This window comes from Carettochelys insculpta, chromosome 8 (assembly GCF_033958435.1).
Source record: "Carettochelys insculpta isolate YL-2023 chromosome 8, ASM3395843v1, whole genome shotgun sequence".
Classification (NCBI taxonomy): domain Eukaryota; kingdom Metazoa; phylum Chordata; order Testudines; family Carettochelyidae; genus Carettochelys; species Carettochelys insculpta.
This window is the reverse complement of record NC_134144.1, coordinates 62,750,166-62,775,039: the sequence shown is the minus strand read 5'-3', so window position 1 is coordinate 62,775,039 and position 24,874 is coordinate 62,750,166. Positions and strand designations below refer to the sequence as shown.

At 44.2% G+C, this 24,874-nt stretch overlaps 2 protein-coding genes across 5 annotated transcripts in view; one reads left to right on the top strand and one right to left on the bottom strand.

Moving 5' to 3' along the window:
- The first annotated feature begins 21 nt into the window (after positions 1-21).
- C8H2orf76 (chromosome 8 C2orf76 homolog) lies at positions 22-22,472 on the top strand. Of its 2 annotated transcripts, none has more exons than XM_075001012.1 (6): positions 22-251; positions 10,613-10,765; positions 11,807-11,857; positions 15,204-15,241; positions 15,378-15,459; positions 22,283-22,472. In XM_075001012.1, exons 1-6 carry the CDS (start codon positions 104-106, stop codon positions 22,357-22,359), a joined length of 549 nt encoding a protein of 182 aa, XP_074857113.1. In that variant the 5' UTR covers positions 22-103; the 3' UTR covers positions 22,360-22,472. The 2 variants fall into 2 exon arrangements, with proteins under 2 accessions (XP_074857113.1, XP_074857114.1); XM_075001013.1 differs by lacking the exon at positions 22-251 and adding an exon at positions 342-362.
- The window catches only part of STEAP3 (STEAP3 metalloreductase), a 52,280-nt gene continuing 44,552 nt past the window's right edge, over positions 17,147-24,874 (bottom strand). For 2 of the 3 annotated variants that reach the window (XM_075001009.1, XM_075001007.1), the window contains 2 exons: positions 23,097-23,889; positions 17,147-17,394 (listed from right to left, as the gene is read on the bottom strand). In XM_075001009.1, coding sequence (XP_074857110.1) covers positions 23,514-23,889 — 376 coding nt within the window. In that variant the 3' untranslated portion in view covers positions 17,147-17,394; positions 23,097-23,513. Of the gene's footprint in view, positions 17,416-23,096; positions 23,890-24,874 lie in introns of all 3 variants that reach the window. The other variant, XM_075001008.1, reaches the window with a different exon arrangement.

Here is a 24,874-nt window from a genome sequence, read left to right as displayed (position 1 = left end):
CCGTATCGCCTCGTTGCGACGACATCCACCACCAATCCTGAATGAGCCAGAGTCCACACTGAGCACTACCCCCAATCACTGAAGGCGAGGGCGGAGACAGCGTATGGTGAGGCCAATCGCGGAGCAGCGCTTGTTCAGACCGGCCCCGGCCGCACGTTGGAAAACGCGGAGTGCGGAAGTAAAAGGTCATGTGACGCTGTCGCGCGGCGTGAGGGCTGTGAAGCCGGAAGTGGCTCAGGTGGACTATTGGTGTAAGCTGAACGGGGGAGGATGTCCGTTTGAGGGGCGGGGCTGGGGTGAGGGAGCGCGAGCTTGGGGTGGGGGGTTGTAGTTGGCGGAGTGGGGGCCTGATGGCGCCTGAGGTATAATTTCCAGCTCGTGGCGTGTGTGACGTGATGGGGGCGGCGCGGACGCGTCTCTCCCCAGGGGGGTCCGGCAGGCGTGGAGGCTGAGCGGCTTGCGGGAGGCCTGCTGCGGGGGGTAGTACAGGCGCGGTGTCGGGCTTGAGCGCAGCAGCGGAGGGGATACGAGGTGTAGGCCCGAGGCCGTGGTACTGCTTAGGGCCTGGAACGTTCAGCAGTGTCAGGGCGGCGAGACTGCAAGATGTCACATTCCTGCTAAACTGCCCGGAGCCTCCTGACGGCCTGACTTGGGCTTTACTCCCTGCTCTGGGCAAACTTTAAATCTATTGCACTTACTCACAACAGCTCCAGAGAGTACTGGGAAGCAGTTCTGTCATTGCTGGATACCTCTTTTTGTGCCCCAGGGAAGCACAGTGTGTGAAAGGGGGCACCTTTGCCAGGGAAGTCTCTTGAATCTTTTATAACCGCTTTGCAGCTCTTGGCAGAACGCTCTCATTTGGGAGTTGTAAAACATGAAACTATCAGGAGGTAGACTGGTTATTGGTCGGACGGCTATAAGCATCTTCTTCTATTCAGAGCCCTGTGTGGATACAAAAACCTGCATCTGCAAGAATGTCTGCATCCACATCTGGGAATTTGTAGTGTTCTAGATACAAAAAGGAGTAGCATGTATTTGCATCCGTATCCATGAATGCGGATACCTGTGAATATGAAGCGGCTATACATAATAATAGACTTGACTTTATACACAAGCTAACTATGCAACCTTTCAGATTAAATGCACACTATGGAAAAATGCTAATTCGTAATGGCTTTGTGTGCACTAAGACAAAGTGAGGGCGTGTTAATGAGGTAGTTCGGAAGATGCTTCTGTGCATAGTCTGTATTCTCAGCTGGCCGTCCACCCACCCTTCCCTGTGTGAAGGGGTGCAAAGTTAGAAGAAAGGGAATAGAAAAGGCTGGGGCAAAAAAGATTTTTGGCTTCCCTCTTCGCTATACAGACATTGACAACATGGGGGAATGGGGCTGTCCAAATTTCATTGCCATTGTGGGGTGGTTTGTTATTTGGGAGGTTGGATGGCTATTTGACATGGCCCCTGAAAATCATTTTTGGGTGTGGGGTCCGTGGCTCAACGGCCACTTGAACTGTTTCTGTGGGCAGCAGCCAGGCCCTGCAATTCATAGCTGACGGAGGAGACTTGCCCCCTGTTGGCGGCTAGCCTCCCCGGGTCCTTGTTGGGGCAAGGGGTGGAGGTGGGGTCTCTGGGGGGCCAGATGAGGTAGTCCCCTCAGGCAGCTGCAAGCCCTTGCAACTTGCACCCGCTAACCCCCCCCCACCTCGGCTCCTTGTTGGAGCAGGAGATGGGGGTGGGGTTCAGTGGGGGGCCAGTTGAGGTAGTCTTCCTGGTGGCAGCAATGCCCCGAAAATCTTAGTTGTCAGTTGAGACCCCGCCCCCAGTGCAATCAATGCCCCCAAAACCTTAGCTGCCTGGGGAGACTTCCCCTGGTGGCAGAAAGGCCCTGAAAATATTTTTGGTGGGGGGGAGGGGGCAGTTGAAGCAGTCTCCCTGGAGGGCTGCAAGACCCCAAAAATCTTACCCACCAGAGGAGACTTCCCTCCAGTGGCAGCAATCTGTGAAAATCTTAGCCTCTGGGGGAGACTTCCTCCTGGCAGCTGCGAGTCCTGGAATATCATAGAATCATAGAACACTAGGACCGGAAGGGGCCTCGAGAGGCCATCGAGTCCAGTCCCCTGCCCCAACGGCAGGACCGACCACTATCTACATCATCCCTGATAGACATCTATCTAATCTGTTCTTAAATATCTCCAGCGAGGGAGATTCCACAACCTCCCTTGGCAACTTATTCCAGTACTTGACCACCCTGACAGTTAGGAACTTTTTCCTAATGTCCAACCTAAACTTCCCTTGCTGCAGTTTAAGTCCATTGCCTCTTGTTCTCTCCTCAGAGGCCAAGAAGAACAAGTTTTCTCCCTTCTCCTTATGACACCCTTTAAGATATCTGAAAACCGCTATCATGTCCCCCCTCAATCTTCTTTTTTCCAAGCTAAACAAGCCCAATTCTTTCAGCCTTTCTTCATATGTCATGTTCTCCAGACCTTTTATCATTCTAGTTGCTCTTCTCTGGACCTTCTCTAATTTCTCCACATCTTTCTTGAATTGGGGTGCCCAGAACTGGACACAATATTCCAGCTGAGGTCTAACCAGCGCAGAGTAGAGCGGTAGAATGATTTCTCGTGTCTTGTTCACAACACACCTGCTAATGCATCCCAGAATCATGTTTGCTTTTTTTGCAACAGCATCACACTGTTGACTCATATTTAACTTGTGATCTATTAGAACCCCTAGGTCCCTTTCTGCTCTACTCCTTCCTAGACAGTCTTTTCCCATTCTGTATGTGTGAAACAGATTATTCCTTCCTAAGTGCAGCACCTTACATTTATCTTTATTAAACTTCATCCTGTTTACTTCAGACCATTTCTCTAATTTATCTAGATCATTCTGAATTATGACCCTATCCTCCAAGGTAGTTGCAACCCCTCCCAGCTTGGTATCATCTGCAAACTTAATAAGCGTACTTTCTATGCCAATATCCAAATCATTAATGAAGATATTGAACAGAACTGGTCCCAAAACAGACCCCTGCGGAACCCCACTTGTTATGCTTTTCCAGCTGGATTGAGCACCATTAACAACTACTCTCTGGGTGCGATTAGCCAGCCAGTTATGCACCCACCTTATTGCAGCGTGATTTAAGTTGGACTTGCCTAGTTTGTCGATAAGAATATTATGCGAGACAGTATCAAATGCTTTACTAAAGTCTAGGTATACCACATCCACTGCTTCTCCCTTATCTACGAGTCTTGTTATCGTGTCAAAAAAAGCTATCAGGTTGCCCTTGGAGCCTAAATGTGCACAAGCTAGGAGATGCTGCTGCCTGGCAGCATGGTCAATACTGAATGGCAGGCATGTCCTTTTATTGGGTTGGGGGCTACCCACATGATGTGGCTGAGCACGGGAAAAACCCTGACTGCATGGTGCCTGTGGGGCGAGGGGTCGGAGCACACAAATGTAAACTGCTGAGAAGAAGTTTTTTGTCCTCTTATGCAAGCATGTCCCCCACCACAGCCTTGCTGCCCCATGGTGTGGCAGGACAGCGGCTGGCACCAGGCAGCACAGAAGAAAGTACCAAGTATAGAGACAGAACCATGAACTCCCTGCAGGGGTTATTTGTAGTGGGTAGATGCACTCACGGCACTAATGGCAAAGAAAGAAAAACGTTTCTCGGTCTCTCATACAGACATGAACCCACAGCCACAGGCTTCCTGGTCCCGATTTCAAATTCACGGTCTTCCTGTTACCTAATTCCTGTGCACCTGGAGAGCAGCAGCCAGAGCAGAGAACTGGGGGGCATTGCCGGTTACATCTGACATAACTCTGGAGGCTAATAAAGTCAATTTTAAGACATGATGCTTCCACACCAGCCTTTATTTGAACTCTTAAATTCAAACTTGATGCTGTACCAAGCAGTTTCCAATGATATGATCGCAATAGTAGTGCTCCCTAAATTGAGCCAATGGTATTGACAGTTGAAGACACATGATAATATTGAGCTGAGTGGCTCAAATTCAGTTTTATTTTGTAATGTAGATGTAGCTTTACTATTCATGCAAGGACTGTTATCTTTAAAATTGACTTGGGCATAGATGTGTAGAGCCTTGAATATATACAATATTGTGTCTGCATCTGTATGTGCAAAAATGAACTGCAAATATCTGCATCCACATCTGTGGACTCCCATAGATATAAAATGGATATCTGCAAATTTGCTCAGCTCTACAACTGTGGAAGTCATACTAGTATTAATATACTGTCACCTTCATGTCCTCCAAGAGCTGAAATTGCCTGTCAAGGCTAAAAAGCAGTTGTGTAGCACTTCAAAGACTAACAAAGTAATTTTGTGGGGCAGACCCACTTTTTCAGATTTGGAGGTAGTGCTGAAAGTGAATTGACGTGACAGTTATAACAGAGAGGTACCAAAAAAAAGTAAATGAAAACTGACAAAAGCTTGTGCTCCAAAAAATCTGTTAGTCTCTAAGGTGCCACAGGACTTCTTGTTTTTGCAGATACAGACTAACATGGTTCACCCTCTGTTTATATGAAATGTGTTAATGAGAACCCTGGTGAATCAGAATAACATGGAATCCAGGCTGTCGCTAGAATCAGGACTGTTGTGGTGGGCAGGTTGCATGGGTGATCTATGTGCGGCCACTGGAGGTAAGAGACCAAGGGTGTGAAGAAGTGGGTGCAGAGGGCTAGGGCCACAAGGGATTGCAGAGGCTAGGGGAGAAGGTTCTGCATCTGGGATTTAATGATTGCTTCTGGGAACTCATTTCCTTGCTGTGTCAGTTCCTGTGGGACTTTGGCGTTGCCTTAGGGAGAAGCTGAAATTCCCTTAGAATGTGTATTTATTGCCCAAGTGGGCACAGGTTCATTTGAAGGAACCTCTTCATGCTCCTGTACAGCTGTGGCTGGTAGGGGGAAAACAAATAAAAGGTTCTCTGGATGCCCAGCAGTGAGGAAAAGATAGGAATGCTCTCTTTGTTTCTGCATTGCCAGGAGGGAGGAAACAGCAGGGTAGCTGGTTGCCTGTTGACCGAGTTCCCTGCTCCTTTCCCACCGTCCCAACATCTGTTGTGTCTCCTTCCCTGCTGCTGAAGTCCTACACTTTGTCTCTGCCTCTGCCTCACCTCCCTCCTTGTCACCCTGCCCCTCAACTCACCAAGCAGTCACTGATTATGGGAGGACAGCCTAGAACATGAGTTTTGTACTGACTAGTTAACCACACACCTTATTTGAAAGTGAAAACACATAATCAGGCGGCAGCAGAGGCAAACAAAAACAAGTACAGTACTGTGTTAAATGTAAATTAAAGGGAAAGCAGCATTTTTCTTCTGTATAATAAAGCTTCAAAGCTTTATTGAGTCAATGCTCAGTTGTAAACTTTTGAAAGAACAACCGTAACATTTTGTTCAGTTAAAACTGTCCGTTATTAGCAACCTCCACTTCTTTGGTGCTCGTAACTCTGAGAGTCTACTCTGTTTCCAAAAGTGACTGGATGTGAGGACAATAGCCACACAGGATAAAAACACGAAAGGAATTTATGAATGCTTTTAGAGAGCTGTCTGATCTGGAATGTAGTGACTGTATCAGACTGAATGGAAAAAAGGATGTGCAACTTCAGCTGTTGTAAAGAAAAAGTATTCATTTGCCCCAGCCCAGTGTGATTGGACAGACAAAGTAGAGTTCAGCTGAAAATGTCGTCAATGTTTCAATTTGTTCCTCCAAAAGAAGAAACAGTAGAGCAAATTCTACAGAAAGTTCACAAAGAACAAGGTCATCAAAAATTCTAAACTGACACGATACAGTTATTGCAACTAATGAACAGTCCCAGAGAGGTAGCTGTATTAGTCTGTACTCCAACAAAACAAAGCAGTAGAAATGTAGCACTTTAAAGACTAGCAAAATGATTTATTCGGTGATGAGGTTTCATGGGACAGACCCACTTCATCAGATCAATTTCATTTCCTGAACAGACTGACATAAGTACAGAGGACCAAAAAAAAAAAAATTGCAATAAAAACTGACAAATTGAATAGGATTGAAGGGAGGTGGGAGGTGGGGAGGAAGTTAATTGTCCTGTCTGAGATAATTACGAGCATCAAAGGAAGGGAAACAGTCCTTGTACTATGTGAGGTAATTGATGTCTCTGTTCATACTACGTGTTAATGTGTTGAATTTGAATATGTACCCTAACTCACAAATCTCTCATTCTAATCTGTTGTTAAATTCTCCATGTTCCAGGACACACATTCTCTAGTCTTCAACAGAATGGCCCACTCCATTGAAGTGTTCACGGACCGGCGTATGTGTATTGCATTTCTTGATGTTTGCTCTGGGCCCATTTATTCTTTGGCAAAGGTTTTGCCCAGTCTGTCCAAAGTACATAGTGTCAGGGCATTGTTGGCACAGTCAGATGACTGCGTTATATGGTAGTGTTGTGTAATTAGAAAACCAGTATGACTCAGGGAGGCTGGATTTAGCAGTAGTGTAAGTTTTATGTAAATGGTAGGAATGTAAAACTTGAAACGGGAATGTAATGGACTATTAAACTGTATTATACCGTTCAGTCACTAGATGGCACTATGTGTAAAATTCCTTTCTCCAGGACTGGCCTGTGCACTGGTGCTGATCCCGAAGATCTCCCTGACGCAATTTAGGAAGGCAGCAAGTCAATTTGAGTTTGCAAAACACTGCATTAAAATATTTTTAAGAGAATGCATAGTTTGCTTGCATTTCCATGAGGGAAGTTCTGTAGTGTAGCCAGTCTAAATCTGGTATAGAAGACTGACCTACTAGTAGAGGCCCTGCAGGATACTATGTATGAGGTCATGACAAAGCACGTGTATGTGTGTGTAGTGGGGGGAAGGGGGTGAGGGATGGGAGACGGCTTGTAGTGGATTGGAGGCTGCCAGGAACAGGCGTGGAGGGGGAGGAAGAGCAGTGGAGGGTTGTGAGGGGCAGGGGGGCTGCCCGTAGTAGGTTTTGGGAGGTAAGAGGGAGGGGGCTGGACATCTAGGCGTGAGTCAGGGGTAAGCAGTTTGAGGGAATTTTCAGTGCACTGTCACTTAGATCTCTCATCCATTCATGAGCTTCAGAGGAGAAAAAGGAAAAGGGATTGCCTGACCTTTGGTTTCCTCCATACTGCAGGAGCAGGGCTTGCACACAGCTCTTTAGTCAGCTTTGGTAATCTTATGTGTGTCTTGGACATGGAAGAAAGAGCCCAGCATCAACTGAGTTCTGTAAGACACAAACTATCAATATGTCTGCCTTGGGCAGCTCACTGATTTTTCTGGGCTGGACCTTCTGTGATGTGCCTCCTGAGAAGTGCAGCTCGGAATCTGGCTAATCTCAGTGTCAGATCAATCTAAGTTATCAGCATTTCCTCATCTAGGTGCTGAATGTTAAACTCAGCAGCTTCTCTTTGTGCCTTAAAATCTTCTGATCCCAGGAAGTGTGTTCAGAAAGTGTCGGGGGGTGGGGGAGTCTGGTGGGTATAGAAGGGTCCCCCCCAGACAAAAATGGAAGTGAAGCCCTGTGTATTATTTAGGAGAAGGATTGCTTGGGGTTTAGCGCACTACCTTAGATTTGGGAGATTTTTGCCTCTGTTTCCCATTGGTTAATAGTATTTTTCTACCTCACAGCAGTGTCCTGAACATAAATGGATTAAAGATTGTGAGGTGTTCAGATACTCCAGTAATAGGAATCATATAAGTATCCAAAATTTGATTGATAAAAACTAAATAAACCATTTAAATATTTCAGATTCATGAGACTTTTAGTTATTGTAGTGCGACAAATACAAAAAGAACCAATATGTCAGAGACAAATAGAATGAGGAAGAGAGACCCAAAACTGCGCAGATAGTTGCAGGTAATGGAAGTAGCTGTCATTGGGCAAAGGCAGCTGAAATGTAGTTCTGTGCTAAAGACAAACTCCCTAGCACTGAAGCTGTGGCCTGTTGTCATTGTTGCAGAACACCTGAAAGCTAATGAACTCATGGAAGACTGGGAAGTGGAGGAGCATCCATCACTGAGAACTAGGGATGTTGTCAGTGGTAGTAAATAGCTCTGCTGGTTAGACTGGAAATTGAGTCTGAAGGTGCTGAACTAAAATCTCTCATTTTGCTTAAAGGGGAAAGAGGAAGAGGGGGGGAAAAACAAACAAACAAGCCAAAAAAATCCACCTACCAGTCTGTATTCTGCCTTTAGTTACAAAGGTGTAAACCCAGTGGATTGCTTTGGGGTTTATGCTAGTGTAAATGAGAGGAGAATTTTGCCTCCTAAGTCCTACACAAATGACATAACATTGTCTTCATTGCCCTTATGTTGTCCGATTTAATTTTAATTTGTTATTCGACATGAAGATGAGCTTCAGGTAGTAGTACAGGCGTTTTACTATATTCTGTGTCTGAAATACTGATGCATTATAAATAACCTTGTATTATTGTTAATGGTGTCATATTCTATCTGTTAGATCATAGAGGACAGGCAGACTCTTCAGTGACTTGGACTGACAAATAAATTAAAAGCAAAACATGTACTGCATATCTTCCCCTGCCCATCCGCTTCTTCTTCATATAGGGCCTGACCTTGAGGCTTAATTATGCTGGTGCTATACTCTGTGGAAGTTATGTTCATAGAACTTCAGAACTTGGGCATCTGACATTTCGGCTACATCTACACTAAAGGGGGGTAGGATCGATGTTCTGGGATCAATCTACTGGCAGTCAGTTTAGTGGGTCTAGTTAAGACCTGCCAAATCAACTGCAGGTCACTCCAGCTGACCCCCTTACTTTACCCCAAACAAGAAGAGTAAGGGAAGTCAATGGGAGAAATTCTTCTGTTGACTGCCCACTCCCCTGCAGTGCAGAACCCACAATAACTCTGTCTAAAGTACATTGGCTCCATTTAAGTTATTCATGTTGCTGGAGTTGTGTAGCCTAGGTCGACTTTGTAAACATAGGAGTAGTGTCAAACTCTACTCTTACCATCCTGGACAATCCTGTGTTAGTGAAGAGGCTATGACCGTGCCCTGCATCCATGGTAGTTATGGCAAAAGTGATGCAGAATTGGATCTAAAGGGAGGACAGAGTATGTTTAAAAATCTAGTACATTTTTAACTCTTTGGAATGAGGAGCAAATATGTTGTGCTCGAAGCCCTAAATAAGGGTGGAGGTGAGAGGTGGGTGAAGTGGGGAAAAAAGGAGGGCTGCTTCTTGGTGATGACCCGCACCACTGAGATTAATTCTGCTATTACGAAACTGGTGTAGTTATAGCCATGGCTTACACCACACTAACAACAGGAGGAATAGGATTACACCCAAAAGAAAGAGAAACGCCCCCTGAGGTTTTTCTAACTCCCAGTAGTTATTTAAAACAGCCCACGGGTTGGTGGAATTCATTGGCTGTTGTTTATCCTGATTTCTAAGAGCTGTTATCTATCCCCAGGAAGTGAGAGTTTAGAGTTTCAGGGGTTAGGACTTAAGGGTTAATAGGAGAGTGTGATGTACAGGTACAAACAGCCAAACTGTCCTGTAGAACACGAGGTTCAGTGGATCATGCTTCCCAGGTGAGGCAGCTTGCTTTCAGAACTTCCCGGTCATTGGGTCAAAGGCCTTTCAGGGGTTCTGGGGTGTCTTTGCCTCAGCCTTACACGTGACCCTTACAGGCTCGTGAAACTGAAGACATACACACAGTAATACACATAGCTATGGCAGGGTACTCAAAGGAAAACCAGAAATAAAAATGCAAATGCTAACTTCTACTTACGCAGCTGAGCAGGTACAGGAACAAAACACTGCATCTGACTGTCTAAGTTATACTGTTACAAATTTCTTCGTGGTACCAAGAGATATTCAGGCACTACTTTTTTTAACTCGCGAGCAGGCGGGAGGAACGGCGAAGGGTGATCAGTCCTTGTTGCAGACAGCGTCCGGTCTCCCCAGGATTCGGGAGTTCCTCCCCCTCCTTATGTTGTTGCCCCCCTTTATGGTCCTGCCGTTTGCTGACTCCACCCGAGGCCTGACACATCACATCCTGGTTGCTTCTGCTTCTCTTTGCCTGCAGCCCCTCTCAGCCCCCCTCCCCATTTTACGCAACCATACATGTCATGCTTATTTTTTCCTTTTAAGGTGTGCAGCTGGCCCTCTGGGCTGCTAGGTCAAAGGCCATGGCTCTTTCCTGTATAGGTTTTTCATGTTTGTCACTTTTAGATGGGGGGCGGGGTGGCGGGGGGGGAAGGCTACAGATAGTGCAGTCTGCAAGCAATTCAGTAAATTCCATTGCTGACTGATTTAGACTTGCCCAATTTACTTGGTTCCTCAGTTCTTGGTGTGGGGTTAGTGGTTTAGCATGTTTGTGCTGAGGCATATTTCCCTATAACAGTTTAAAAGGGTCTCTGGACCCTGCCTCCACCCCACGTACCTCACCGCATTGTTCAAGTGCCCGTGCAATTCACCCTAACATGCCGGAGCATGGCCATTCACTTAAGGGTCACTAGGTAATTTTGCACATGGAAGTGTCAGACTAATGTATCTCGGCCTACTTCTTTTAGCTGTTTATATTTCTACAAAGTAACTTGATAATTACTTTCTTTAATGTCTTCTAGGGTGTTTGCAGTTAATTCATATGTCATCAGAAAACTCAACCATTACTGTTCGTCTGGTTCGTTCCTTTGAGCACCGTAATTTCAGACTTGTGGTGTATCATGGAGTTAACTTGGACCAAACAGTAAAGCAATTCATCACATTTGTGAAGAATGGTAAGACACTGTTCTTGTGCACTTATTTGATCCCTGTACTTTTTCTGTCTGTGCATAAGCTGGTGTAGAGGAGGAAATTAATGGAAAAACTCATTCAAGCTGCAGCTGCACCTGTTCCACTTTGGACTGCCAAGGACCGAGGGGGCAGGTGCTGGGGAGCTGGGGTTCATGGAGACTTTGGCTTCCACAGAGGATGTCCAACTGCACGTAGGCATTACTTCGTCCCCTCTGCACTACGCTGGAAACCCCCATGATTATGTTTGGCAAGAGTCACCACATGGGATGCATTGTAGGGCAGCTTCTCAAAATGTATTAAGTACATAGGCCATCTAGAGAATCTCTCCTCGCTTCCCACATGACTAGGGGCTTCACTGGTATTTGGCAGAGAGGCAAAGCAAAGGTGGTCTCATGTGAATAGGGAGGAAGTTTTCTGCATAGTTGTTCTCAATGGTGGAAGCCCCTTATGTGTTTTCTCCAGGACTTATTTTCTTCCAGGCTGGGTTTTGTCAGCCAGAAATGCACGTAGGTGCTCAGCATTTCCTGGTGTTGCACAACACCAGGCAAGATTTAGCCCCTAAAAGGGTTTATTTTCAGCAGTGTGGTTTCATTTGGAGAAATGGTTAGCAGACTTTGTTTGACCAAATCCAATTAACTTATATGTCATTTGTTCACAAGCAGCGTGCAGCTAAGGAAGCAGGACTTCTGCCCTTTTGAAAATGTTAATAGGAAATACATGACAGAAAAGCTTTGGAGGCTAAGACTCCAAGAGTCTGATCCTGCAGACTGTTTCTTAACATACATGTGAGTAGTTCCACTGAAGTCAGTGGGGTTAATTCTCACAAGTAAAGTTAAGTATATACCATAAAATTTGCAGGATCTGGTCTCAAAGTTGTATTGGTTGTTCTTCAACTAAGACAAGTTTCCTGATTTGAGATTTATTTTAAAGTTCAAGTTCAGGATGCAAGCTTTGTGAAGTAATCATTTTAAAATATAAAAAGAAAACTTACAATCCTTTTCATGTGCTCTCTTTATTTTTAATAGATGTGTCTTTAAGGACAGGACTGCCACCTCCCTTTAAAAAATACAAATATGGTATGTGACTTTTTTCTCATTCTGTTAATAAAAAAAAGTGGGTACTGTATGTTATGTCAATTGTCATGTGATTTAACTGCATTGTCATTTCCATCTAAATATAGTAAATCAGGACTAGTTGTTTCTTCAAAGGAGCTGCAGAAGAAAAACACATGCATTGTTTTCAGGTATCAGAGAGGTAGCCAAGTTAGTCTGTATCTTCAAAAACCAACAAGAAGTCCTGTGGCACCTTGTAGACTAACAGATCATTTGGAGCATAAGGTTTTGTGGGCAAAGACTCGCTTCATCAGATGCGACATTTGTCATTTGAGGAAATGACTAGTCAAGCTAATGGTTAATTTGGCAGAGCCCTGCTGCAAATGTTGTATATATATATACCATTAGCTTTACATCATGTCTACAAAACCCAGCAATTATGAACTTCTTTATTCACTTCAGAATTAGGTAGCACATAACAAATTCTACTGCTAATTGGCAAAGGCATTTTGGGGAATTAATTTTTTCACTTTTATAAGTGCCTTTTAAACTCTGTTCCCATTCTGCAGAGCAGCTTGTGACCCACAGTACCTTGAAATCACAGTTCTCTTCGTGCTTATGCATTTCAATATCTAGTTACTAATTGTGAGGTCACAATGGAGTGGAGGGCAGTAAGTGGAAAATGTTTAGATTTATGTACTTAAAGAATTTACATAATATTAAACAAGAAGAGGAGGAGGAAAACGTGGCTGAATAAATAGTAAAACTCCTAAATGTAAGCTCGGAATGAAATAGCCTGGGGTAAAATTTAAATCTAATTGTGTGCTTGTTGCAAGTAATGCTGCTCATATGCAGGCTTCCTTGGTGTAAACAGGTGCAGAGCACCATATTCTGAACAGAACATGCTCTGTGTAGTCCAGATTTATCCCTTTTCTGGAATTTGGCTCTAAGGATGCTGCTTGAGTGGAGCAAAAGAGATGCAATGGATGATAGCAGGGACATGCAGTACAGAGCGTTAAGAATATCTCAAGATTACAATAGAACACCTTCCCCGAGTCATAAACCTTTCCTAAGATGAACAGTTCCAGGGGTTTCCTTACAGGTGCTTCTCTGCCATCAGCGCTCTTCCCACTTCTCTCTGTCCTCGACAGAGTTGGCAAACTACATCTATTGCCCTCCAACTGGGGCACAAAACATAATTCCTACGAGTGGTGCTGGGACATGCACGCGTGTATCAAGAGACTAATCTGGCATAGGGGCAGATTCTCTACCCACACTGATAGGGAATCAGGAGGTGTAAAACAGGAGTGAATGAGGGATTAGAATTCAGTTTTCTAATAGCTATGCCTTTAGTGTGTTTCTCTGAATTTTGAGTATAGGTGTGAATATTGTATTGTTTAAGGACTTAACATTCTAGAGATCTGCAACATCTGTCTCTGAAATGCCACCCCTTTGTGGTAAATAAAGGCAATCTGTGCTGTCATATTCTTCATGCTGTGATATACCTGCAGGTCCCTGCTGTCAGTCCATGCACAGCTTTGTTCTAGTCCCACACATGACTTCAGGAGAGATTTACTTTGTGTTTGTGCTTGGGGACATATGACTAATTGCTATTCAACAGACTGAACAAAGGAGCAGAACTGCACCAGGGCAGCAGATTGATTCCTGTTACATTAGCTTAGCCTTAGCTTTCTGTGGGGCTTACTACAGTAGATCCTCAAGTTACGCGCAAGGCAGTGGACACTGGAACCAGGCGGCAGCCTTGTTCCTGGCTGCCCTGGGCTTGCAGGAGCTGGAAAACTGATCAGCCCACCAGGGCTGGTCAGTTTTCTGGCTCCCAGAAGGGTGGAGTGGGGAACCAAGCCAAATGTATCCTAAAATAGAAACAACATTTTAGCCTTAGCCTCAGAGATTGGGGAAGAGAAGTTGTACTAGAATCTGAACACCTGTAAGCAGATCTAGGGCTGCATTCACTGGGGTATAGAACTGGCTTAGGTTAGTAAAAATCTTGGATGCTTCTCTTACTCACTTCCCAGAGATGAAAACTTAGTATGCTTTTAATGCAATCATTTGGTTGTCTTGCAGTACCTCTGTGACATAGTAAGATTCCAGTACGTGTTGTTTCATGTATGGCTGGCTTCTAAGATATATAGGTTGTAGTGTATATATAGTTTAGATATATAGTGTAGTGTAGGTCTGCTAAATCTGCCTCTTTACTGATCTTTGCAGAGGGAGAGCAAGGCAATTCAACTCTCCTCAAGTGCTATGAATAAAATCTAGAAAATGGGCCAAAGTGGTATGTGCACTCATAGGTTAAAGCCTGGTGGGGGGACCTTTAAGTGAGACAGTCCCAGAGCTCTGACTGTTCAGTCACACCAATTTGAAAGTTACTCTAATACACCTATTTTCCCTCTAGATTTACAAGTAAGTAAATAGCATCAGGTTTCTAGCTGCTTTGCTGGAAAAGCATTCCTGTCCTCTTTTTGAGTTTGTCAAAACAGAGATGTTTTGGGCTTCTGTTATTTATATTAAAGTGCTTGTGTATTTAACTATAGCAGGTCTTTCCTGAACTTTGCTCACGGAATCCCAGTGTGTGTGTTCTGCCAGCTGTGCTTATTTTGAAGTGACAAAATGAAGTTGTCACTATTGTTTTTCCTCCTGCTAGTACTGCAGAGCCAACACTGCTATGGGAGAACATGTTGGGTTCTTCTTTAATTCCAGTAATCTACAGTGCACCTGTGCAGTCTCATTGAAGACAGTTGCATGGGTATCCTGGAGGGCAGAGGATGAAGATAAGGGGCAGTGGGGCTGACAGACACCAGGGGCAAGATGTAGAGGGGCCCTGCTCTGTGCCTTTGGAAGTGGCTGAGCCTCTGGCAGAAGGGGCAAGGCTGAGGGCAGTCAGCCCTTAGTGCCACCCAGTGTACAGCATTGGACTCTCCCTTCAGAGTTGCATGGAATGGTGGTTCCTTAGTGTTTCAAAGGGGCCTGGGGATCCAGCTGCCGCAATAGCAGCAGCAGTGCCTGGGACCTCTGGGCCCCTTTGAAATATGCTGTCGTCCGTCCATCTTCTCCCTTCTTCCAACTCCTCTTGTTGGCGGCCGGACAGCGGGATGGTGGGAACGTTCATGAGACCTTCACTTGTCTGAACTTCTAACCCAGGTGATGATACATAAGAAGAAAAGAACCTAGCCTGAGTCTCTTATTTCAGGTGTGTATTGCAGGGCTAACTGCCAGTGTGGGGAGCTTTTTCTTGTTTTTGAACAGAGAATACTTAGAAAATCCAAGAGATGACAAATGTAGAACCCGCAGGGCCATTGCCCAGTGCTGCAAACCACATCTTAAAGGAAGTTTTTGTATTTTCTTCCAGATACGATGAAGATTATTCACCAAGCACATGGCTCCAAGGTACATTCACTATCTGTTTCTTTTTCCCCCCTTTTTTGTGTGTGGATACAACAGGACTTATGCACTTCTAGAAAACATAATAGTAGAGCTGGTAAAACCTGCATTTATTGTCCTATCTCTGTTTACTTATTTCTAGACCAATGAACTTGTAGTGAGTTTGGAGGATGATGACAAACTCATTTTAAAAGGAGACAGCACTTTGAAGGCAGCTGGAGTAGGTAGGAGTACCTTTATGTTGACTGACAGGACTGATTATTGTGCTTGTCATTGTAATGATAACCGGCTGATTATGTTTGGATAGCTGGCTGAAAAGTAAATGCTGTTCCTGATGCTCTTTACACTACCTAATAATTATCCAGGGAAGATGTTGGGGGGTGGTGGGTAGGGAGGATGTACGTTCACATCACTGGGCAGAGGGCAGTAGCTAAGTGCACTCCAAATGTTCAGAATGCAGATTGTGATTTCTAGTAGGCGTGCTTTGAATTCTACTGAGGGTAATTTAAAATGATTGACAGATGGGTTATTAGTACTATGTCTGCTTAATCTTATCAGTAACATTTAAACTGATGTTTTGGTTAGAAGTGTAAGTGGTGGAACTAGTGTGGAATAATGAAATGAGATTAGGTGTGCTTACTGTGCAATGCAATGTTCAAAGTGAACAGGGAACAAAAAATAATATCGCTTAGAAGGTGTGGTGAACATGATGGTAGTCAAAATCAACCTGATGGCCCGCTGACAGAGGAATGCACGTCTTGTCTTGTGAGAGTTAGAGATGCCTACATAAGAGAAATTTTGTCACTGGATGTCATTTTGGTTCTGTGCGGATCTGTCTGGATGATGATAATGTGGTAGCAGAGCAGTTGAGACTTTGACGCCGATTCACAGGCTTTGAGATGGCTCCAATTAGTTTAGGGTATTGCTTATTTAAAACCGGTGCTCAACAGTCTTACTTTGTGAGTGAAACATCACAAAAGAAGTTAGGAATGAAGAACCCATCCAGCTTTAGGTCTCCTGGCCCCTCCCCCAGCCAGTGTAGGATTTTCCCCTACATAGTGCTATTTAGCAATGGGGCGGCCAATGTGTGACTCTTTAAGACTTCAAATGTGGCTCCTCCTCAGGGCTGCACACTGGGAGTACCACTTGCCTGCTCTGCGCATGTGCCCCGCCACTTAGTGGGAGAGGTGGGTGGCAGCTCCAGTGAGTCACTGGCATGGAATTAGAGTGGGAGGGAGGGGACCTGGGGGTGGAGGAGGGTATTAAGATAGAGTGGGGGTGGGAGACTGGGAGCGCTTGGCTCTGTGGGAGGGAGAGGGCATTCAGTTAGAGCTGGAAGGCTGGGGGTGCTTGGTTCTGGGGAGGAGGCATTGGACCACACATTATATATTTTTATATATCAGTCTATAGGTATTGTTATTTATATATATATAAACAGATATATGTGGCTCTTTGCACTCTGTGCACTGCTATCTTGGCTCTTTGTCTCTAACTGGTTGGTCACCTGTGGTTTAGCTCTTTATCTGATCCAGTTGAAAGTGCTCCAGTCACTGGTGCTGCCTCCACTCCCCTTACCAGACTATTATAAATCTTACTACTGGTGAAAAATAACAGGAACTTCAGAAAATACTGATTTTAATGTCTTTCCTTTACTCCTGGTGAATGCCACTAAGCCACACTCATCAATTCCCCTTTCTGTTCGGTATTTGCACCTAATACTATTAGTTTCTTCCCCCTTTCCTCTTTGCGTGCCATCCTACCACTTGACCTGTACTGTAACCTCTCTGAGGTGACGATAGTCCTGAATTATGTGTGTTCTGTGCCTAGCACAGTGGTCCTGCATACAAAGCTTTAGAGAGGATTGGCCATTATTGCAATATTAACAATAAGACATTCTTTCACTTCCCCTGCTAAACCATTCCTTTTAATGGAGAAGAAAACTGAGTTTTTGGTTTATTAACATTCTGAAGATTTGAGAGTCCTGTAATTCAGTTAGTATATATGTTTATCATCAGCGTGAGTCTTACTTAAGATTTGACATAGCATGACCTAGGTCTAGGCAAGGCATTGGGAAGCAGCAGCAGCAGTTTGCTTAGAGTTGCCCTCCTCCAGCGAGGTCCTCCTCTCCCAAGACAACATGGATGAATTCTTGTACATTCCTACATTTAAAACAGGTGACACTGTGAACAAGAGAGTAGTATAACTTGATGCAATCTCAGTATGTTTCCAGCACACCAGAGTAATCATGTTCTGAAAATAAAGTGTGATGAACTAGACTCTTTATTTCTCTGTACTTGCGGAGAAGGGAAAGGCTTAGAAAAACACTACCTCCTTACTCAGGTTAAATTACTTACTCACGACTTACGCTGACTTAGTGTCTGTCTGACTGCTGCATGAGGTAAAATGAAATTCTTGCCGCGTAATGTGAAATATTCTCTCACGCTTGAAAAGTTTTGAGGTTTTTAAAAGAGCTGCTTTTTTTGTGTTCTGATAGATTAAAGTTTTTCCTCAGTGTGAAAAGCTCTCTTCCACTGACTTTCAGAAGCAGAATAGTGTAGTAAGAGAGCAGATTTGCATTTCTGCTAAGTAATAAAAATGTAGCAAAAGCTCTTTGGGGTAGGACTGTTCTGCATTTGTACAGGGTATAGCACAATGGAACCTATGACTGTGACTCCTAGGCAGCATGGTAATATAAAGAAAACAAGTGATGCAAATTATGTGACATTAGTTCTGGTCCTGAACTTGTCTCAATTGAAATCAATTGTAAATCTCCTATTGATCTGTGTAGATTAGGACTGTCAAGCAATTAAAAAAATAATCCACAATTCATTGTGTGATTAATTGTGCTCTTAAACAATACTAGAATATCATTTGTTCAATTATATTGGATATTTTGTATGTTTTCAAATACATTGATTTCTATTACAACACAGACTACAAAGTGCACAGTGCTCACTTCATGTGTATTATGATTACAAATATTTGTATTATCAAAAACAAAAGAATGGAGTATTTTTAATTCACCTTATGCAAATACTGTAGTGCAATTTCTTTATCATGAAAGTTGAACTTACAAACGTAGAACTATGTACAAAAATAACTGCATTTAAGAAAAAGTAAAACTTTAGAACCTAGAAATCCTCTCAGTCCTATTGCTTATTCAGCCAGTTGTGGAGACAAACCAGTTTGGTTACAGTTTGCAGGAGGTAATGCTGCCCATTTCTTGTTCGCAATCTCACCTCAAAGTGAGAAGAGGTGTTCACATGGCTTTGTTGTAGCCAGAATCACAACGGCTATGTATCAGAGGGGTAGCTGTGTTAGTCTGGATCTGTAACAGCAACGAAGGGTCCTGTGGCACCTTATAGACTAACAGAAAAGTTTTGAGCATGAGCTTTCGTGAGCACAGACTCACTTCATCAGATGCACAAAAGAGCTACGTGCAGACTGTAGATGTAACTCAGAATAATTTATGCAATTTATGCAGTGCAAATTGCATAAGTTATTTCAAGTTACCTTATTTTGAACTTGGTGTCATTTCAAAATAGGGGGCTATTTTGAGGTTTCCGCTACTCCTCTGACGGCAAAGGGTGGTGGAAATGGAATACCACGCTCAAATAGTGCTGCTATTTTGAGCTCATTGTTTAGCTCCAGAGTTGCTATTTCGGGATACATTTGTATCCCAAAATAGTAACAAGAGTGTAGCATAGCCAGTTATGTGCCATATACATCTGTACATCTTTTCATGTTTGAACCACCATTCCAAAAGATATGGGTCCATGCTGTTGATGGGTTCTGCTTGATAGTGATCCAAAGGAGAGCAGACCAGTGGATGTTCATGTTCATTATCTGAATCAGAGGCCACCAACAGGAGCTCGATTACTGTAGACCCGAGTTATGCGAGGGTTGCGCTCCTGCACACCCTTGTATATCTCAAATTTCGCATGAGACAGGTGGAGCTGGGAAACTCACCAGTGCATGAGCGCTGGTCAGTTTCCTGGTTCCCAGGGTGGCAGGGAGCTGGGAACCAGGGGGCAGCATGGATCCCTGCTTCCCTTTGCTGGCGGGAGCCAGGAAACTGACCTGCGCTGGTGCACTGGTCAGTTTCTGGGCTCCTACAAGCCTAAGGGAGTCAGAATCAGGTGGCAGCAGGGAGCTAGGTGCAGCTTCTCCCTGGCTTCCCCCAGCTGGGAGAAGGTGGGTGGGCAGACAGCTGCAGCAGCAAGTTGAAATTATATCTCTTGTGGGGTTTACTGTATTTTTTTTTCCTCTTTCATTGGGTAGGGCTCTGTAGCATCTTTACTGGAGTGTTGATCTTTTGAGTTTTGAAAACACGCTTCACACCTTGTCCCTCCCAGATTTTGGATAGCACTCCAGATTCTTAAACTTTAGGTTGACTGCTGTAACTATTTTTAGAAATCTTACACTGGCACTTTTTTTGTGTTTTGTCAAAGCTGCTGTGAAAGTGTTTTTTTTTTTTTTTTAAAGTGAACATGTGCTGGTTCATTATCCAGAACTGCTATACACTCCTCCCTCATTAAACGAGTACTTTCACTTTTGAGTACTTGCTGAAATGAGGGACATCTATACTTACCTTAGCTCACTAGATGAGTGAACTCCTCCCTCTAATATGAGCCTTACTCCACTTGTCGCGGCTCCAACCTGCAGCAGGCTGGCCCCGCAGATCAGCCCGTGGCATTCTGAGCCCCACCCCCTGCTGGCCCTGCAGCTCCAACCCACAGCAGCTTTAAACCCCCTGCCAGCCCTGCAGACAGGCCCCGCGGCACCCTGACCCCTGCTGGCCCCATGGCCCCAATCTGCAGCAGCCTGACTCCCCTCCACCCCGCCGGCCCGGTAGATCTAACTTGCTGCAGCCTGATCCTGCCCCCCCACCCCCCGCCAGCCCACATACCCAACCTGCAGCAGCCTGAACCTCTCACCGGCCCCATGGATCCAACCCACTACCGGGTTTTAACCCTCCCTCCCACTCATGGCCCCAAACTAACTCCAGCCTTTAACCCTCCCCAACCTTCAAACCCAAGGTTCACTTACCTTACAAAAGCAGCACTACCTGCTTCCTCTCCTTCCCTGAGTCAGGAGCACTAGGAACCAATCAGAGACTTCTACATGTATTTTAACGAGAACTTAGTGTCCCTCTTATGAGTTTTCCCCTTGGAGCAGAAAGTTGGGAACCAATTGTGCTCATGTAGCAAGGGATGAGCGTAATACAAAATGCATGGCAGAATGCAGGTAAAACAGAATGGGACAAACAGTTCTCCCATCCCCTCTGGGAGTGGTTCAGTCACAAATTTAATTAACGCGTTATTTTTTTTTACTGAGCATCATCTGCTAAAACAGTGCCATGCAAATACTACTTACTCTTGGATGACATTTTGAACAAGCAGGCAGCATTATTGTCTGCAAACGTGTTTATCTTAGCGATTTGAGCAAACGCGAAGTAGGATTGAGTGAACTCATCAGCTTTGAAATTTTTTACATTGTTTTGCTTATGAATATAGTTATATAACAAGAAAAAACTTGTATTTGTAAGTTACTTTCATGATAGATATCAGTTCAGCTCATGCAAATACTGTTGTGCAAAATACTATTTGAGTGAGTGCAAATACTTGTAATAACATAAAGTGGGCACTTTATACCCTGTATTGTGTTGCAACAGAAATATATATATTTAAATGTAGAAAACCATCCAAAATATGAATGTTTCAATTGGTATTCTATTGCTTAACAGTGTGATTTAATCAACATTTTTTAAATTGTGATTAATTTGTTACTCATGTGAGTTAATGGTAATTAATCAACTACTGTAGTTTAGATTTTAAATAATTAGGCTGAACAACATTTACTAGAAGCAAACACTATAATTTCCCTTTTGTAAAATGCCAGGAGCCCAGTCCTGCAAGGTGCTGTATATCCTCATCAACTCCAAATCATTGATTTCAGCACTTAGCAAAATTGGGCTGTAGAGAGCTAAATTACGAGGGTATTAGACAAGCATCTATAGGAAATCCTTATGGTGGTGATGATTATTACAGCTATTATCTCGTCAGCAAAGTTAATGGATGTCTATTTCTAGAGAAAGAATGTATGTTAATAAAGTGTTCAGCATTCATTGCAAACAGTCTTGTCAGTTTCTTAGTCAAGATTCTAAAACCTGTTCTGCTCCTTTTTATAAGACAGGCAGACTTCATTAAAATCAGGATTAATTTAAAAAGCAAATGGGGAACTTATTGGCTCAGCACCTTAAAGAATTCCATGTTTAATAATTGTGAAGGTTTTCCAACAGCTTTATTCTCCACGCTGAATTAGTAATGTTGCTGACTTATTGTTTTAGAAGAGGAAGTCCTTGACCTGCTGGGTTGAAAGAACTGTGACTGCTCTGAACCTTTGTGGGTCCTTTAGCTGTGCCATATCCCTTGTGAATAATTAGAGGTATTTGAAGGTACTGCCGGAGAAGCCAATTTGTGTCATTCACTTTGCATATTGTTGAAGCCTCATGAATTAATCATTAGCAGGGCAAAAAATTAACTTCTTCAGACACATATTTTGGTGGGCCACGAGGGAAAATGTAAAGTGATCTGTAAAATATTCTACTAATCCTCTATGTATTAAATTATTATACCTACAGGCTAATTTCAGATTTTTTTTCCTCCGTAACTGAATAATGGACTGAACTTCACTTCCCCCAAGCTTCATTGTTTTCTCTGATTCTTAGAATAAACATGCAATTGTATAGGTTGCTGAGTTCCATCCAAAGGTTTTGTAGCTTTTGGTGAAATTAGTCTTGAAGATTTTGGAGATGTTTGTTTGCATTTATATAGCAATATTCTAGTTTTTTAACCAGGTCAAAACATAATATTTGGGTCTACTGTAAAAACAAACAAGGTGGTGACTAGTGATTGCCTTTAACCAAAAAAGGCACTGAATGCAGTCTGAGGTTCTAATTAACGCTAATAGGCTGCTGTATGGTTAATACAATAATAATAATAAATTTATTGGATGTGCTGAATATTTATTTTGTGTTTCTTTCAGCAAATGAAACTGAATTAGCATTCTTCTGTGCAGAGGATTACAGGAACTACAAAGCTAATCCTGTTGTGGCCTGGTGATGATCCCACGAGATTTGGGTTTTTTGTTTCCTTTGACATGTTGTGGACAATTTTTTGTTTTGTTTTGTTTTGTTTAATGAATCTTTTTTAAGAAATCAATAAATCTTAGAAGATTGCCTCACAAATGCTGCAATTTCTTTATTACAGAAACTCATTTATCTCAAGATGCTAAAACTCAGGGGGAAAAAATCAATGACACACATTTGCTTTCTTTTCATACATTCCTCTCCCCAACCCGCTTACATCTTACAATGTAAGCTGTGCCAGTGAATTCTGATGTATCACACACATTCTGATGGGATGATTCTACAGCAGTGGGTTAAGTATAAAAGATGTTAGCAATTTATGGAAATTGTAGAAAGCAGATGTAAAATACCATTATAACAGTATCCTTGTTTTATTGGGGGGGGGGAGCTTTTTTTTATGACCAACTCAGATATTTTAAAGAGCTTAATGACCAAATCCCTACGTTGCATGCAATGGCTTCATTTCACTCATCTTGTGTTTGGTCTGGCTTGTTTGAATGGTGCAGGCTGATCAAGGTTTCACGTTAGTCACCTGTGAATGGTTGCCATTATACTCTGTATTCCAACCACCCCAACCCTTTGTTAAATGACTGTTGGAGGTTTTTGAGTTCAAGGATCAGACTGATTGATTGTACGGCTAAAAACAGTCATGGAGGGCAAAATGGCACAAGGGAATAGAGGTTTAGTTAGACATGATATATCTATACTTACCGGGGAGATTGATGTCTTGAGGGTTGATCTTCTGGAGTTTGATTTCATGCATCTGGTAAAGACATGTGAAATAGATCTCTCTAGAGCATAGTTTCCCAAACTGCGGGGGGGCATGAAGAAATTCCAGGGGGGGTGTGAGGCAACCCAGCCCCCCCATCATTTGTCCCACCCAAAGAAAGAGCCAGCTTTTGCTTTCAACTCTCAGCCCCTGCCATTTTATGTAGACAACCTGGCACAGTTGCTATAAAAGCAGGTACCTAGCAAAGACCCACATGTAGCTAGCTGTCTCCTGCAAAGGTGCATGTGTGTGGGTTGGGGGAGGAGGATGGGGTAAGAGTCAGAGGCTGGTGGTGCCTGGCTTGGGGGAGTGGCTCAGGCAGGGGGGCTTGGGTGGCTGGCTTATGGGGCTCGTAGGGCTCAGATGGCTGGCCCCAGCATCACAGGGCTCGGGTGACTTGAGCTGGCAGGTGGGCAGCTAGCCCTGGCAGCATGTGACTCGGGTGGGTGGCTGGCAGGTGGGCGGCTGGCCCAGCAGTGTGTAGCTTGGGCGACTGGCCCTGGCAGTGTGGGGCGTGGGCGGCTCAGGCGGGTGGGTAGCTGGCTGGCACTGGCATGCGGGGCCCCAGCGGCTGGCAGGCAGGCAGGCAGCTGGCTCCAGCAGGTGGGTGGGGCAGATAGCAGGCAGGTGGGTGGCTCTGGCAGCACAGGCCTCAGGCAGGTGGTGGCTGGAGCGGGCAGCTCTGGTGGCTTGCAGGAGGTTGAGCAGTTGGCCAGCTGGGGCTGCACCAGGCACCTGCAAGGGGCCAAGAAAAACTCTTTGTACTTATTTTTAGGTTTTGTGTTTGTTTTTAATTGCAAATTGAATTTTTGTTAAGGCGGGTTGGATGATGGTAAAGAAGAGGTGGGGGGGGCATGAGGGTTTCTCAAAAATCAAAAGTGGGGGCATGATACCGAAAAGTTTGGGAACCACTGCTCTGGGGTCTGCAGTCGACTCCTGCTCTTGTAAGGTGTAAGGGAGGCCTACGGGAAAAATGCTCCCACCAACCTCCCTCAGTGAGGACAGACCTTACAGTCAGATGCAGATACAGTGCAGTGTAGACCAAGCCTTAGATGTGGGCAGATGGCTGCAGTGGGAACAAAGAGGATGTTTGAATGGGAAAGAATCAGCAGTATGAACGGTAGCACCTGGCTGAATATTAGCTCAGCTGGATACAAAACCACTCGTCAAGTAATTTTTACACATTTAAAACTGTCCCTTTGATAACTCGAGAGACCTTTTGCAGACCTTGCTTGTGCAGGCATCTGAATTTTCCAGACATACTTCTGTTACCTCCTGACATTTCCTATTTGCTAGAAAAACTGCTGGCGTGGATATGTATTAAGGGTATGCTAAATGCTCCCAACTGTCATTGGCTTAGACCTTCACCAGTCTTCGAGCACGGGTCTGAGAGGTATGTTGTAGCGTGTCAGCATTAATTAGGAGAGCTGCTTTACCTTCTGAAAGTTACTTTGTTCTAGACATGATCTGCAAGTATTGAATGACCCGTGCAGAGGGACGAATACTCCTGCACAGCATTCAGCACACGACCTTACAATCAGTTAATCTGAAAATAACATCTGCACATAACCTTTAGCACGTAGCCCTTGTCACTGCTCTAGGACAGCTGTGGATTCCTGTCCTCCTTGCTGAGTAGTAGGGAAACTGACTCCAGGCCTCGAGGAAGAGGGATTCTAACAGCCTGTAGAGTGGGTGTGTGATGGGAGGAGGCACTGTACTC

What these genes read in the sequence shown, in the direction of transcription:
- C8H2orf76 (XM_075001012.1), top strand. Translation starts at nt 104, where the DNA reads ATGGTGAGGCCAATCGCGGAGCAGCGCTTGTTCAGACCGGCCCCGGCC. An exon ending in GGCTCAGGTGGACTATTGGT is followed by an intron (nt 252 to 10,612) that starts GTAAGCTGAACG and finishes AATGTCTTCTAG; the next exon opens with GGTGTTTGCAGTTAATTCAT. An exon ending in ACCAAGCACATGGCTCCAAG is followed by an intron (nt 15,242 to 15,377) that starts GTACATTCACTA and finishes ACTTATTTCTAG; the next exon opens with ACCAATGAACTTGTAGTGAG.